At 43.1% G+C, this 16,166-nt stretch overlaps 1 protein-coding gene and 1 pseudogene across 1 annotated transcript; one reads left to right on the forward strand and one right to left on the reverse strand.

Moving 5' to 3' along the window:
* The first annotated feature begins 694 nt into the window (after positions 1 to 694).
* LOC147189741 (solute carrier family 2, facilitated glucose transporter member 11 pseudogene) lies at positions 695 to 2,729 on the forward strand (annotated as a pseudogene).
* A 9,926-nt stretch (positions 2,730 to 12,655) lies between these two features.
* On the reverse strand, positions 12,656 to 15,436 carry LOC147189742 (uncharacterized). The gene is made up of 2 exons (XM_086138787.1): positions 15,323 to 15,436; positions 12,656 to 15,136 (listed from the first exon to the last, which is right to left on the reverse strand). The coding sequence occupies exons 1-2, from the start codon at positions 15,412 to 15,414 to the stop codon at positions 14,524 to 14,526; spliced, it is 705 nt and encodes a 234-aa protein (XP_085994913.1). The 5' UTR covers positions 15,415 to 15,436; the 3' UTR covers positions 12,656 to 14,523.
* Between the last annotated feature and the right edge of the window lie 730 nt (positions 15,437 to 16,166).

Consider the following 16,166-nt stretch of genomic DNA (forward strand, 5'->3'; position numbering starts at 1 on the left):
TTCTTTTATTTTCTAATTCGACAACGTGCCACGTGAAAACATCCCAACTCGTCGGTTCACTTTTCTGTTGTTAAACTTGACACCGGCTCACTCCCCTCTAGAGGGCTAACATGAGGACATCAGCTTCGGGAAGTTGAGCTACGATGGCAAGTCCACTAGGTGGCTTTATTCTGCATAACGCGAATTAACTCATTCACTCCCAAAGACGTTTTTAAACGTCTTTTCAGACTTGGTCTAGAATTGGCTGGTACTGAATGAGTTAAAAGAAAGTCATATCAAAAACGGAAATCATTCATTTCACCCTTTCGGGGACAGCGGTTACTACAGTGGACAGCTTATCATGTGATCAGGTCACAGGTTGTCTTTATTGGTGCTTTAAAGGGTTAATAATGCCATGTTATTTATTTTATCAATATAGTCGGCTAAGTAAAGGTATGAAATGACTCCCTCAAGCTGATTTGCGTTTCAGACCTTTAGCCTTTTTTTACTGTTGGCAGTCAAGTCAGCCTTGAAGGTCATCACACATACCATCGAATTTCTTTTAAAGCTGACTTAAGCAGCACGATTATGGGGTTAATATGTTTCTAACCAGTACTGTATTATGGTGAGCACAAATCGTGGCCTACAGCTATGAAATATGGTTTATATTTAACCGGACTGGAATACTTAAGTGATTTCACTTGTTTCACCGCTGTCGGGAACGACACTGCTCCTCATATGGGAAGAGAAGTTGAAAAAGAACGATCGTCGTTTGGGCAGTTTCGTTCTTTCACTAGATTATTCAAAGGGCCACCATGCCTGCCATGCAGCCGCCAGGAACTGCGAAACAAGAAGAAACCAGCAAGCCATCGAGTTCCAGAACATTGGCTCTGACGGTTTGCTCCGCTGCCATTGGAGGCACCTTCCAGTATGGATACAATATTTCGATTATCAATTCGCCCACCAGCTACATCCAAACGTTCATCAATAATACCTACGCAGCACGCTGGGGCACAGGCTTGGATACTCCCCATGTGACTCTGGTTTGGACTCTTATTGTATCCGCTTTCTCACTGGGATGTCTATTCGGGGCCTTGCTCGCCGGTCCGATGGCGGTGCGCTTTGGAAGGAAGAATTCGTTGCTTTTTAACAACGTTTTCTTGTTTGTCGGGGGTTTGTTTTTTCTGCTGTGCAGGGTCGCACGTTCGTTTGAGATGATCATCTTCGCTCGGTTCCTCGTGGGTATAAATTCAGGGCTCAGCATGAATGTCCAGCCGATGTACTTTGGGGAAAGTGCCCCCAAACACCTGCGGGGCGCCGTGGCTTTTTCCTCCGCTGTTTTCACGGCCTTCGGGATTTTCTTAGGTCAAGTTGTGGGACTGACCGAGGTGATGGGAACGGAACCTCTCTGGCCCTACTTACTAGCCAGCAACATGCTTCCTGCGTTGATCCAGGTGCTGACGCTCCCCTGGTTCCCGGAAAGCCCCAGATACCTGCTCATTGACCGAGGGGACATGGAAGCATGCGTCCAGGCACTCGAACGACTCCGTGGCGGCGTGGCTCCAACGTTAGAAATGAATGAAATGCTTGAAGAACAGCAGATGCACACTGACTCCGGATCAGCGGTTTCGGCGAAGACATTCTGGTCCCTTTTTACGGATCCCGACCTACGACCTCAACTCCGAACAGTCGCGGTGGCAAGCAGTGCCATGATGCTGTGCGGCAACGACTCCATCTATTTCTACGCTTCCTACATATTTCTTCAGGCGGGCATCCCTGCAGATAGAATCCAATACGCCACCATTGGCACAGGGGCATCTGAGCTGACTGCTTCCATCCTGAGCAACTTTCTGATTGAACGAGTGGGCCGCAAGAATCTTCTTGTTGGGGGCTACACTCTTATGTCTTTCTGGTCCATCGTCTTCACCGTCGCACTCACGCTCCAAAAACAAGGAGTAGAAGGGATGGCTTACCTCAGCATGGTATGCGTGTTCGGCTACATCCTTAGCTTCGGCTTGGGCCCAGCAGGCGTGACAGGCGTCCTACCGGCGGAGATCTTTGACCAGACGGCCCGGGCAGCGGCGTACATGGTCGCCGGATCGCTAATGTGGCTCAGTCTGCTCCTGGTGGCGATGATTTTTCCCTTCATCGTCAGCAGTCTGGGGAGCCTCTGCTTACTGCCGTTCCTGGCGGTGTGTTTGCTGTCGGCTCTGTTTATAGGGCTAACGTTCCCAGAGACGAAAGGCAAGAGCCTGGCTGAGATCACTGCCAAGTTTGAGCGAAAAAATGGACGGACAAGAGAGCCCGGTGAGAACGGAGTGGGGAGTGAATAAGTGATGGATCAAGTTGGCAAGGAAAAGGGCGGGGGAAGGACCTGTGGTCATTTTCAGGCCCAGTTAAGATATAATCACAGAAATCACAGCTACATGTGATCCAAATTGGTGTTTATTATTAATGCCTTTAGTTTTTTTTGAAGTACAAATGATGCCATCTAGCCCTTATGTTCTCACACTTAACAACAGTGGTGCTCGTGTGTTTACTTCTATGCAAGCAGTTTGTTCCATTTACCACAAGAGGACTCCGTTTTCTTCAGCCAGGTCGAATGATTACAATACAATACAATACATGCTGATTAAAAGGTAAATGTGATTAATTTTCTCCGCTAGTCACGCACTGTACTTATTTTATGCCAAGTGCCGTGCGAGAACATCTCCCTTCAGGTATTTCGTTTCATTCTTTGCATAATTTGACTGCGCATGGGAAAAGTTTCAAAGTTGACTCTTGCATGCTTGGTCTTTCGAAAATGAGCCTTTCAAGTTAATCAGTAAGCGTTTTAGCTTAGTTGTTAGTGTTTTTTTTTTTTCTGTGTTGGCTGCACATAGAGTTGAAAACGCATATTGTTCACCCAAGAAAAAGAAATATAGAAGAGAAAAAAAAGGAGTTTGGGAGTGAAAATAAAGAAATAAATACTGCAAATCGCATTTTACTGAATGTGCATGGTTTGATTATTGTGTAAACTTGGCATTGTAGCTTCAACCAGCCGGGCATGTATAGAATCAATTATGGCAATAAACAGTCCAACTATGCATTTATTTGCACCGTGTTCATTTGATTGGACGTCGTTTGGAAACATCGCCACGAGATGTCATCAATATGCGCATACACACCCGCTCTGTTTGGGAGTCACAAATCAATACCGATCTTATTTCTGTGAATCCAGACGCTAGTCAATAGGCTGATTTTGACACAAGGAACGAATGACAAATTGAACTCAGGTGGCTTGCCCCAAGTGAAATCCCGAGAGAAGCCCAGACTGCAGTTTCAATTATTTTCCCATCACCCCGAGTGAGTCAAACATTTTCACTCATGCTGAGCATTGATATGTAAGTCGAGGAGTGCGTAGTTTGTGAAACGGCAAAAAAGAGAGATGGATTCAGTTTGAACGCAGTTTTATTGAAAGGACGTACGCACCCGCAGCAACTAAAACGCTTCTTGCTTTCCTTTTCTTCAGCCAATCAGACGCTGTCAACATAAAAAACGTGTAAGTTAAGAATTTAACGCTCAAACATAAAATGATAATAATTAACATTTTAACATAATCTTACAGATACTTCATCGGGTTAAGTCGCCTTGTAATTGTTAATGTGTGATGGAGAGGTGAATCTTTTTTTTCCCCGCAGATGTTTAACATCAACAGCTGTTTTTTCCCCCTTTATATTTTTATGTGCCACAAGAACACGCCCTCAATATTCCACATTTTCTCAATTTTTTTTCTCCGAATGGACTCGATGAAACCTTTCCTGATTAACAGCGCGAAACAAAGCACTAGACGGGAAATGAGATACAAGCCGGTAGAAGGATTGTCGAACAACAGCAGGCAGCTAAATACTCGGAGAATAACAAGCTCCAGGTGGGCGATGGAAGTACAAACTGGGATCAGAGTGGTCGGAAGAAGGACAAGGGTGCAAACCGTGACCGACAGGTGAAAACCGTTCTCAGGGCAACAGTTTCCAAAATGGACTCAATTGCTACTTCGATGACTTGCAAATAGATGCAGTGCAGGTGCACGTAGTCATGGAAGCTAATGGTATTCCATTCGAGAGGTGTTTTAACACAGAGCGAGGTTAAAGTGGCTTTGCACCAAATTGCAGTTGGCTCACTCATTTTCATCCGAGCGAGGAGCTCAGATATCAACCTACTATTAACCACGCAAAAAAAACATCATTAAAAAAAAAAAAAGTCAGCTGCACAGTCGTGAGTTTCAGTGTTTGAATCTCGGCTCCAGCGTTCCTTTTTGGTGTTTATTTTCAATTTGAGAAATATTTTTTGACGTCATTATTGACAATAAACCCACCAGCCAATTATTTAATCGGCCTAATGAATCATTAGATTTCTATATAGCCACTTTTAGTGGAAGAAAAAGACGAAACTATTGCAACAAACGTTACATGACTTATTTTCAACGGGCTGGATTAAAGAACAGAGAAGAAGATTTTAAAAAAAAAAAATCTAGAGCATATGTGACAAACTCAAGGCCCGGGGGCCAGATCTGTCCCGCCACATCATTTTATGTGGCCGCAAAAACAAATCATGTGTGCCAACTTGCATGACCCTTGCTAAAATCTGTACGTAAATGTCAAATTGTGATTGGATACTATTATATATACTTTTCTTGGGATATTTGTGGACCGATATGAATTAGATTATAAGTGAATCCTCACTGTCTCTCTGGGTGTCACCCAGCCTGCTGCCTTTATCTGCCGCCTGCCACGACAGGCACATGGAGAAAAAAAAATCACCTCATCCCTCGACATCATCACTCTTGGCAGAGCACATTTTAGCAAAAGGACACATTACCGACGTAATGAGACACCCACACCTCTCAGGAATCCGATTTGGGTGTAGCCGAGCGTAAGAGAAAATCGAGCTCAAGGGGCTTATTATGTTTGTCAGCGCATCCCTTTGAAAATAAATGGCCGACAGATGACTTGAAATTTTCAAACATTTGAAGTACACGTGTGGCGTGGTAAAGACTCCCCTTAATTTATGCTAACACCTCAGGCTAAACTGACCCCGCTCACCACATTTTCTTTTGGGTGACTCGTTCATTTTGGTAAAGCGTTTGGAATGAGTTGATACGGCGAAGCCTTGTTCTTGTTTTAATGCTTTCTCTTTGTTGAAGGTGGAAGAACTGACTCAGTCCTGGCTAACATCCCCATCTGCGCCGTGGCTTTTCCTCTCCACGTCTGACCTATACCGGCTGTTATTTTCTATGAGAAGTAAGTCACATTTTTTACCACTGCTAGCATTTATGAAAGTGTGAGGGTGAGTACTCACTTTTGTGAGAGAATGGTGCAAAATATTGAAATAAATAAATCCAGAAAGAAAGAATACGCACGAGGTATCGAATGAAATGTAATATAGTAGGAAAGCTACATTAAAAAAAAAAAATCTGACGTTTCATAAAATAGTAATTTCTTTTGTTGATGGGCGAATTTCTTTGAAGCTTTCATTTGTTTGCCGACTGATAGTGTCAACACATTCGTCTCGGTCCTGTCGCAATGATTCTCTTTTTCATGATTCCCACTGCTATATCCCCTCGTTCATTTTGGACTGTCATCATATCACGGTATGGAATCATATATGGTATGGAATAGTTTTCCAGTGTTTTACTGCAGAGGAAGTCATGGCGCGGAAACACAAATCCATAAACTCTTGCCAAGCAGAAAGACAAGTATTAAAGAACGGAGATAGTGTAAAATAACTTTGAACTGAAGGTTCCAACACTGAACTAAATGAAATGTATCCCCCCCCCCCCGACCAAGTTTCTATTGTTCAATTTGAATGATAAAAAAAAAAAAAAAAACAGTACGTCTGCTTCAATGTTATGAAACCTGATGATGTGATCTTGCTCATGCCGTTCCTTATAAAAGTATTCAACTTCATTCCTTATCGAAGGATTGAACCTGATGCACAAAAAAGGTGTGCTGCACAATAAAAAAAAAATGGATACAACTAAAAAATGGAATATAAATCTTGCAACAACAAAAAAAATCTAGAACGTTTTGATTACATCTTATTTATTTATTCAATGTGTACCGGCCTGACTCATCAGGCCAGCTCATCCGCAACCCCGAATGATCATTTTGCGTTGTTTCACTTCACCATGAGCGTTTTTTTTTTGTTTGTCTCTGTATAATTCAATGTACCATAAAGATTTATGAGTGCAAAACGAGCCACCATATTTAATTGAATCAATTACACAAGATTAATAGCTCATAACCCGAAAAACCAAAATGTGCGGCATAGACTGTGTTGATGCAAGGTCATGTTTCACGCTGCTTATTCTGTTATTTTAAAAATGACACATACTGGGGACTCCTTGACACAAAACTCTTCGCCACAGCTCAGCGGTGGAGGCTGGAAATAATGACTTCATTATGTCGCATTCAGATTCTATTTAATACTAAAAGTCCCGAGGCAGGAATAGCTTTGAGTTTCTCTTAACTGTGCTGATTCGGTGCTGATTGCATATTATTGCTTTTTGTCATTTCAAAATAGGCAAGGGGAGAAAGCTGGAGGGAAATTACAAATGAAAATATGGCGCATGAACGTCTGACACGTAAATCATATACAGAAGTTTTCTGTATCTGATTGAGTTATGTGACTTGAAAAATTACACAATAACATTTTCTCTTGGGATTCTTTCTGATTATTGCTTTCCTGTGCTCTTGTTAGCTCCCCCGTTCCTCATCGACATGACCAATGAGATGGGTCAATCTCATTGGCTCATCAGTCCCGAGTTTTGAGAATTTTAGCATCTTAATATTTTTTTTTTCCCCAAAAATTGCATATTCGTGTCAAATTACAATAATCCTCACAGTATTTCAATGGCTTGCTCTTTTCTGGCCTGTATTCCATCACATCAAACATGCTGTGCGGCATCGTGATGACTCCAAAACAAACGGATCAAGAAATATGGTCCAACACAATTTTAGCACATTTTCCATTCAACATTTTCCGTTAACATTTAATACCAAGAGGACTGTGTTTGTTAGTGATATTGTGGTTTTATCATTGCTCTAAACTGGTTCAGCTTGAGTGCATTGATTAAAAAAAAAAAATAGCAATGATTCAATGGTGGTTGCTGGACAACTGTTAAATGATTTAAAAAAAAAAAGAAAGAAGAGGATCTCATCTCTTTAATTTAAAGATAGGAAGCAGGACTGCAATCTGGTCTTCATTTTAATCCTGGTTTGCCCCTGTTACATCACCCCCTGTCAAGACAGCAGCCATTTGGCCACTTTACCACCATTGCCACACTAAGAGAAATACGGTGAGTCATCCTGCAACCTGGAGAAAAGAAACATTTATTTTGGTTTCACAGATTAAAAAAAAGACAGATGGGTGCATTGGATTTGCCAGACGAGGGCGGAGGGTTGCGCAGTAAAGAGTGATGAGGGACATAAAAGTTCCGGGTGGATAAGCCTGGCGTGGTGGGCGCTGATGTAGAAATGAGGGAGAGGCAGCGGCGGCAGAACGAGCGAGCGAGAGGATGAGTCACCTCACATCATTCCTCGTCATCCTTTATAGAAAAACAACCTCGAATGAGATTACAGAAGCATCCCCGCCCCAAAAACAAAACACTAATGTGTTAAAAGTAGTGAAGAGCCAAAGAAGGGAGACTAAAATATACTGAAAATAATCACGATACAATAGTGTTGTTGCGCTCTGACAATGACATCATTGCCTAAAATGATTATTATGAGGTGATGCTCGCATCGACGGGCTTTATCCGATCTGTCAGCAGTCGTACTGTCTGATGCTATCCAATTCCACGTGGGTTGTTTTTTTTTTTTTTTCTTCACCCTGATGCACATCTGAAATGTGTCACTTGAATCAAAATTGCGCCCACTGAACCGTTCATTGTAACTCAACTTGAAAACAGATGAGTGCAATTCACTGCCGGTCTAATGTCAATCGAAACTGAGCATCGTCGTCTTCGTAAAAGCAGTATTTCTGGTACAGCTTATGTTTTTGAGGAGGTAATCATGCCGATGTGCAAAGCGAACCGCCTGTTGAGTGTCTACGGCAGATTTTAAGCACCCTTCAGGCATCGTAAGACGGAACTTGTCCACAATTTCATTCCGCATCTACCCAGCGTGCTGCAGCAAAAAATAAAAAATAAAAGTCGCCAAGTAGCATTCTCATCTCATGGATGCTGATTAGCATGCAAGATGTGCACCAAACACACACACACACACACACACACACACACACACACACGCTTTTTATATATACTGATTTCACTTATAGCTCTTCCAGTACAGAACACATCTTGTTTCATATAATGCAGAAAAAACACTTCGGGTGTTATTTGGGAACCTGTAATCTTTTTTTTTTTCATTTAATTCCCTTTTTATAGTTCTCTGACGTGACTCAAGCCACACCTTCCTACGCGCCGACATGAGATTGGGCCTACACAAGCTCTGTTGTAGGCTCTGTTGTGTAAATGTGTGGCAATTTGTGAGCGGTGATGAATTCTTCTTTTTTTTTGGTCGGTATATCATCATGATGACGTACGGACAAATTGCTTCTTTGTTCTTTGGAACATTCGTGGAGAGAGAAAAAACAAATCAGACAGAGTCCTCGAATTGGAACTACTTGTACCTGCAGTTTATGTCAAAACGACACCTGACATACAGAGAGTGAGAAATAAAATGCCAAAGTGCAAGCGTGTCAGGGGCCGGCGATCAGGCCATGATTTAGGCTTTCATTCGGAGAGCCCAAATAGAAAGGACAAAGGGAAGACATAGGAATGCAGGTTTAAGGTTCTCCTACATTGGCCTTCCTCTCAGCTCTATTTTCATTTTATTGATTTTTTTTTTCTGTCTTCCTAACTTTAGTCGCAGTCTTTCGGAAGCACTCTCACACCCCAAAAAAAAAAAAAATCCCAATAATAGAAACACAGTATGTTGCTGGCATAGATGCACAAAGGCATTATTTGTAGCAAAAAAAACAACTTTTTGTTCAACTTAATTGACTTGATCATGCAATTTTATCTGCCATTGCTTTTATGTATCTTGGAAATATACGTGCATGTTTTTTTTTCCGTATTGCACATCTGTCTGTCTCATCTCCTCTCTGCGATTGGTCATTTCTTTACTGACTGTTCACGATGCATTCAAAGTCCTCTCGGAAAAGCGTGTAACGACATGTTGAAAAGGACTAGATGTTTTTTTTTTTTGAATGACTGTGAAAATGTAAGGGTGGGAAGAGGGGGCTGATTCAGAAAGCGGGTTGCGATACTCCCCCACTACACTCCTGACTGTGTAAATTAAGCACTATTAGTCATGCGCTGTGCATGAGCAACGATGAGTAATTAGCGACTCTTGATCATTAGATTGAATAAATTTCTGGCGTGTCTGAAATTTGAATCGTGTTCAACCACTCAGGGAATCCAGCTGCAAACTGCTCCAAAATGCGCCTCAAATTCGGAGTCCACAGGTGACCGAATCATCGTCTTGATTTGTTTTGACCGCTACAAATTGACACACACTTTACGCCACCTACTGGACTCGAGCATGTTTGCACTGAAGATGGAGAGGAAGAAATTTCATCAATGCCGCGTGTCATACATAAAGCATATTTGACAATAAAGATGACCTTGACCTTGACCTTGAGTCGAATCACAGTGACCCGAACGAACCGAGTGAACGGTCAAGTCGTAACCGCCGAACCGCACTATTGTGGCGGTATTTATTTATTTTTCCTTCTCCAGTCTGTAGCCAAGCAGGAGCACCCATGCATATATTGCACATGGCTGAAATACTAATCACTTGGATGACAATGGCGATAGAACCTCCACAATCGGAGCACTTATTTTGACTGTGACATTCAATAGGGCGTCAAATGTGATCTTATTTCCCTCTTGATGATGAATCAGAAAGGACCGTCGTCATCGTTGTCATCAGATGAATAGTTTCAATCAGCTGCATTCTCTCCAGAATATAAGACACGTGCAATTTATACACTGACGAGGAGCATCACCGCATTCTCCTGGAGGTTAGCTGCTTTTATAGCCTCGACTTTTAGGAGTGTCACCAAATGTTTGGTTGCTGTGGAACACTCTTGAAAGTTAAAAAAATAAAAATAATATATATACTGTATATGTACATATCTCCGAGTCATTTCCTGGTTAAATATCAAAGCAATCCTAAGTTGATAAATAAATAAACAAATAAAACATGATGCGGTGAAACTGCAGACGGCAAACCAATTTTCCACCGTCGTGTCCATGTGATGATGCACATCAGCAACTGCGTGTTTGTTCCCTCCCGCGTGTACGTAACTGAATAATTGATATGATCACCTCATAATGCCGACACCGGAAATGAGCGAGCCATTGGTGCGGCGGCACCGCAATCGGTCACAAAACTAAAACCAACACGAACGTGCTCCCTGCCTCGTCTTCTTCATCTTTTGGAAAATGAAGCGGTCACCTTTGTTAAAAGCGAGTTGACTTGAACTGCTCCGAATCGAGTGGAGGAGGATGAAAAGGAGCAAAAAGGGAAGCGACAACCTTGCCGTCAGATAAAATGTTAGCGGTGACTTTCCTGCGGTAATGAACATCCCTTTAACACTGGACCTTCAAGCCTCAATGGAGGCAAAATCTATTCAATACGGGGCTAATTAACTGAAGCTGCTAATTAGATTGTTTTTTGTTTTTTTTCCTTCTTTCCCAAGAAAACACGGAACAGGCAGGTGAACAAACAAGAGGAACGGTTGACTTTGCTTGAATGCACGGGCGGTGGAAATTGGAAGGAAATTTTAATTAGCGCTTCTGAGTGAAGGTTTCGAAGCGACGAGGAGCAGTTTTCAGCAAAATGAAAAAAAAAAAGGCACAGCTTCTCGCATCCCAAACACTATTTGATGTTATATTTTGGAGTTCACAACCAAAATGTTGGAGATGAGGAGAACTGTAGTGTTTACATTTTGTTGGATTCAACAGCGTTAGCTAACAGCATCGATGAGCGGCACATGCAGTACTTGATTTCTCGGAGGAGTTGACGATTGATTCGGGGCTATTTGTCTTCGGCCATGTGTCACACTGCAATGTGTGTCAGTGAAAGAATTGCTGTCTCCATGAGTGAAAATCTGGTTCATTGCCTTTACGGGGTTCCGTCTGACTGGAATGGGTTGAAAAATTGTCCATTTTCGGGTATCGACCACGATTTCATATAAGGGAGCTGCAACCGATTGCAGTCTATTCTGTATAGCTACCCAGTTTCCTTTCTTTGTGCTTTCCAGTCAGCCTCAGTTTATTTTTAGACTGTTCCAGTGGGGGGAAGCAAAGAGGGAGTAAGGATGACACAATCCCTTATAAATGGGTGAATGAAGACGAGGGGGAAAAAAAAAAGAGTGGGAAGAAGAAAGCGTGGGCACAGACGGGTTGGGAGGCGTGCTCGTAGGAAACGTCCCGCTTGACAGCTGTGCTCACAAAAGATGCCGGGCACGGACATGGCTGGTAAAATCAATACATCACTAAGTATCAGATTTAACGACTTAACTGGAGCGCTCATGACTTTATTTAATTTTCTTATCAGACTTTCTCGACGTTTTTGCTGGTCTTGCCGTGTTCCCGAGGGACATTTTGGCCTCTGCGGGGGCAAAGCGTTCCGTTCTTGCCTGTCAAATGGTGAGCATGAAGTGTGCACTGAATTGTTAGAGGATTTTAAGTTGCCTGATGGAGCTGAAATAGATGACAGGCGACCAAATTATAGTGGGGCCTTGAGACACGAGTTGAATTCGGTCTGCGTTTGTGATGACACAAAACACTTGTATCTCAAGTCATCAGTGCCTCATACAAAAACATCCAAAATGTACAGTTATAACATCATTAGTCCTGCAGCAGCCTGTCATAATGCTCAGTAGGCTTCATACAACCCCCCCCCCCCCACAAAAAAAAAAACTTCATCTGTGCACGAGCTCATCAGTGCGGCACTATTAGTCATTCTACGCTGAGGATAAATCATATATGACTGTCAAGACTATACTGGTGTATTGTCTGCCTGCAAGTTCAATAACTTTTGAGGCTCGTCATTCTATTTCATCACTCTCTGAACTGAGGAAGATGAACCTTGGTACTTGGACACACTTTTTTTCTTGCTCGAAGGTCGTTGCTAAAAAACTGTTTTTATTGTCCGCCTGGTGACTATTCAAATAATCAAGCTTACCAACCGTCACCAGCTGCCCATCTGCTATCCCGCTGGTTGCTAATTATCTCCCATTGCTCCAAAGACGCGCCTGAAGCAAAGCGATGTTGATATAGTCCCGGAACACTTGAGAAGAAAAAAAAAAATCTAAAATGGACAGAAGGCCATCAGAAAGATGTTATGTTGCGATTTGCCATTCTGCGCGAGTTGCCAATGGCAACAGCTTTTGTTATAGCCATTGTTTTCCATCTGTGCATCACACAAAATTGCCTTCCTTGATTGCTTATCTGCATTATCTGCAGTGTCAAGAAAACACCTGCGGCCTCGTTTAAAAGTAAAAATAAAAATTACATTATATATATATATATATATATATATATATATATATATATATATATATGTATATACTGTATATAAGAAATAAGAGACAGGAGAACAGGAGAAGGCACTCAGGAACAAGCTGGGTCATGCCAATAAAGCCAATGAGGAGTTTTATTCGAGCTCTTCCAGTTACTCGAAGTGACAGTTGCTTTAAAAACATTTTCTACTCTCGTCACTGGAGGTGAAAGGACAATGAAAAAAAATAAAATAAAAGCCCACTTTCAATATACAAGCACGCAATATTTTTTTTCACTATACAAAATAGAAGTTACAGCTTTACAACCTGTACAAATAAGACACTTACTGTTCAATATACATTCATATGTGTTTTTTAATTTTATTTTAGCAAACACCAATATTTGGTTGCCTATTTGGGCTTTTCTACAATGTTAGGTGCACAAAGAGGAGAAAAACCCTCCCGAAGGTGATTTCAGAAAACAAAATGAAAAGTGTAACCCAGTTAACATTTAATCGAAGCAATTAACGATCAAATACATTGCTACAACTAAGTCGATGCTACCGGGTCTTCTAACCACATCACCAGCTGCTAAAAGCCATTATGACATCACCACGACATTGTGCTTTACTGTACACTGGCTGACCCACAGTACATGCTACATGTCGGCTCCACAATCGCTTCTTGGCTTGAGACATGCTATCGTTGGGTGGGCTTTCTCACAAATGCTACCGCTCGCTAAGCTATCGTCCACGCGAACCGTATTCCTTTCTCATGTCACCGAAATGAACACGTGGGAATCTTTTCACGGATAGAGGGAGAATGGGATTCCCTTGTTACGCGCCACAGACTCTTCATGTCAGTGGGAGTAGCCGGTTTGATTTAGCGAGGGTCAAAAGAACTGTTGTGCTGTCTTTTTTGTTGGTTTTGTTTGGGGGTTTTTGTTTTGTTACGTTGTGTTCACTGAGGTATGTCTGGAATGGGAGTTGTTTGCCAAAAAACAAAAGGGTCACCAACAGGAGGACATACAGCAGGCAAAGCAATTTCATCTGCAGGAAAGGAAAAGAAAAACCCAAGTTCATCTCCCCCCAAGGCTTCATCGTTCACATCACAGCTATTTCTATTGATCCCACACAGCTGGATGGTGGTTATCCCAACAAAGCTGGGGGGGGCAGCAAGGGAAAGTGTTGACCTTTGAGAGTCTGAAGCTTTTAGAAGTTGTCCATGCAGGCAGAATTTGTTTCTCCAAATGATTTTCAGCGACTTCCCGACAGATACGAATTGAAAAAATAAAATAAAGAGCCCACTTTCTACCAACCGGGACAGTTTGACTACGTTCCAATCGTCAAATGTTTGTATTCTCGACTTTTAACTTTTAGAACATGTTAACATACAGCTTGTACTTGAAGGGATATAAATGGACTCCCCTTCCTACTGTTTCAATGAATCACCCGGGCTCCAACACAAAGTTGGTTCACGAAGCGATCATACCATGTTTGCATTTTCCACATCTTTTCGACAGTCGGTATCGAGAGATTCTTTGCCAGAATCCACGAACTGTTCAACTTCCCATCACCCTGTCATGCCCTCATATTTCCCTTGCTACAAGAATTATTGTCCTGTACGTAAACATTGCCGTATCAAGTTTCAGGTTAAGGATCAGGATGTCTTTAGGACTCTTGCATATCTTTACTTCTGTTCCCTGATATGAGGAGGCAACTTTAGGGTGAAACTATCAATAAATTGGAGGGCATATTTGTGATGTCTTGAGTATCAGGACCTGTTAAGCGTGACACACTCCATAAGTGGTCAAGATGGTGGCGACCCCTCTTCGAAACGCTTTGTCGAATTGCGATGATGCGGCGCTGTCACAGTATGACATCAAACTTCTAATCATACACCCGGTCCACATGTATTGCCATTCATCTGTCCTGGTCAGTGACAGTCTGGCTCAAAGTGTTCCGTCTGGGATATACCTGACTCCCCCCTCTATCACAAAGTACCCAGATCGGTGGTAAAGAACCCCCCCTCCTTCTTTTTCCTCCTTCTCAGTCTGTGGGCCCGCCAACAGACGGCAGCCACCAGCAGCATCACGACACCGATGCAAAGCAACGCCACGGAAACCACTTTGGTCTGGAGCAGATTGTCGAAAGTGAACGTCACCCCCGTGCCCGCCATCCCGATAACCAGTGAAATCACCCCAAAAGGGAATACGCAGCGGTACCAGGACTTTTCTGTGCCCCCCGTCGCTTGAGCCAGTCGCTCGAGTGTGGGGAGAGACTCCGGAGGTTTGACTTCTGGTCCCTCCACACTTCCCGAGCTGTTTACATTCTGGTTTTCCGAGTCCTGGGGTAAGGCGTTTGCGTCGCCGCCGTGGCTACAGTCCAAGTCTGGGTGAAGGACCGGGGCGGGGGGCTGGCGGCCCGAGGAGCAACCCATCTCCGAGCCGCTGCCCTTGAGGAATGATGCAGGAAAGGTTGCCCGTTTACGGAGGGGGATCCTCTCAGCGTGCGGTTGTGGCTGATTGCCGCTACACGAGCTGCTTCCACGACTATCTGTGGCACTCTTGTTCTGGTTCTTGCCCTCGATACTTGCCAGCAAGTGCCTGCAATTTTGAAAGATAGGGGGAGAAGAAGGGCTGAAGATTAAAATTAAAAAAAACACAAGCCGAAAAGATATTTCTGCCGGAAAACATTTGTGGACTGGAATTTAGGACTAAAATGATGCAGCTGAGTTATTTTTAGCTCCACTCACATAACACGCACAAACGTACCAAACGGAATCCACTCACCCTCTTTCGTCACCGTCCATCAATAACGTGAAGTCTTCATTGCAGCCTCGTCGCACGAGCCGCGGCGTGCGTGCGTGCATCCGTGTTGCCATTGTCCCGGGGTCTATATACTCACAGATGAGAGAGGGAGGGGCTTATCGGAAGCGCTTTGACGTTTCGCAGCGATCCCATAGGCTCAGAGAGCTGAGAGGTCTCAAGAAGGACGGGTTTGGGTGACGTTCGCAGCCGAGCGCTCTCATTCAGTGGTGCTCATCTATTATTCAACTTGAACATGAGTGCCATGAAAACGTAAAAGGTATCCAGATGGAATGCAACCCTTCCATGCACCCTGTAACCTGATCATATGATCAGACGTCCGCTGTCCCTGAAAGGGTTGTTTTGTTTTTGTTTTGAATTTAAACTGAAAAATCCAAATCGTTCAGTTCAGTGGAATGGTCACGTATATTAATGAACTGCAACTGCCCTTGAACTCAATGGGGGCGATTGACAGCATCCCCTAACATGCATTTGGCATTGATTTTGCTGTGATGTCAACAATGTCGTCAATGCATATGCATCTGTGAATGTTTTAATGAAAGGCAAACTCACATTCTTCATGGTCACATGGGACACTCGAGGATGTCATGTCATCGCTCTTAATGCCTCTTAAATGAGACACACATACCGTCCATCTCATAAATAATGATATGATTGATGTTGATTGGCCAGGGCGTGTTGGGGGGGGGGGAGAATCATGCCGTTCTACTGCATCATTATACCGCCCACTCACATTAACAATATTGTACTTTCTTGCCCAATTAAAGGCAACAAAAGAAGAACACGATCTGCGGCGACGTGTTTTTTT

This window comes from Hippocampus guttulatus, chromosome 19 (genome assembly GCF_054856545.1).
Source record: "Hippocampus guttulatus isolate MCC_2025c chromosome 19, RoL_Hgut_1.0, whole genome shotgun sequence".
Taxonomy (NCBI): domain Eukaryota; kingdom Metazoa; phylum Chordata; class Actinopteri; order Syngnathiformes; family Syngnathidae; genus Hippocampus; species Hippocampus guttulatus.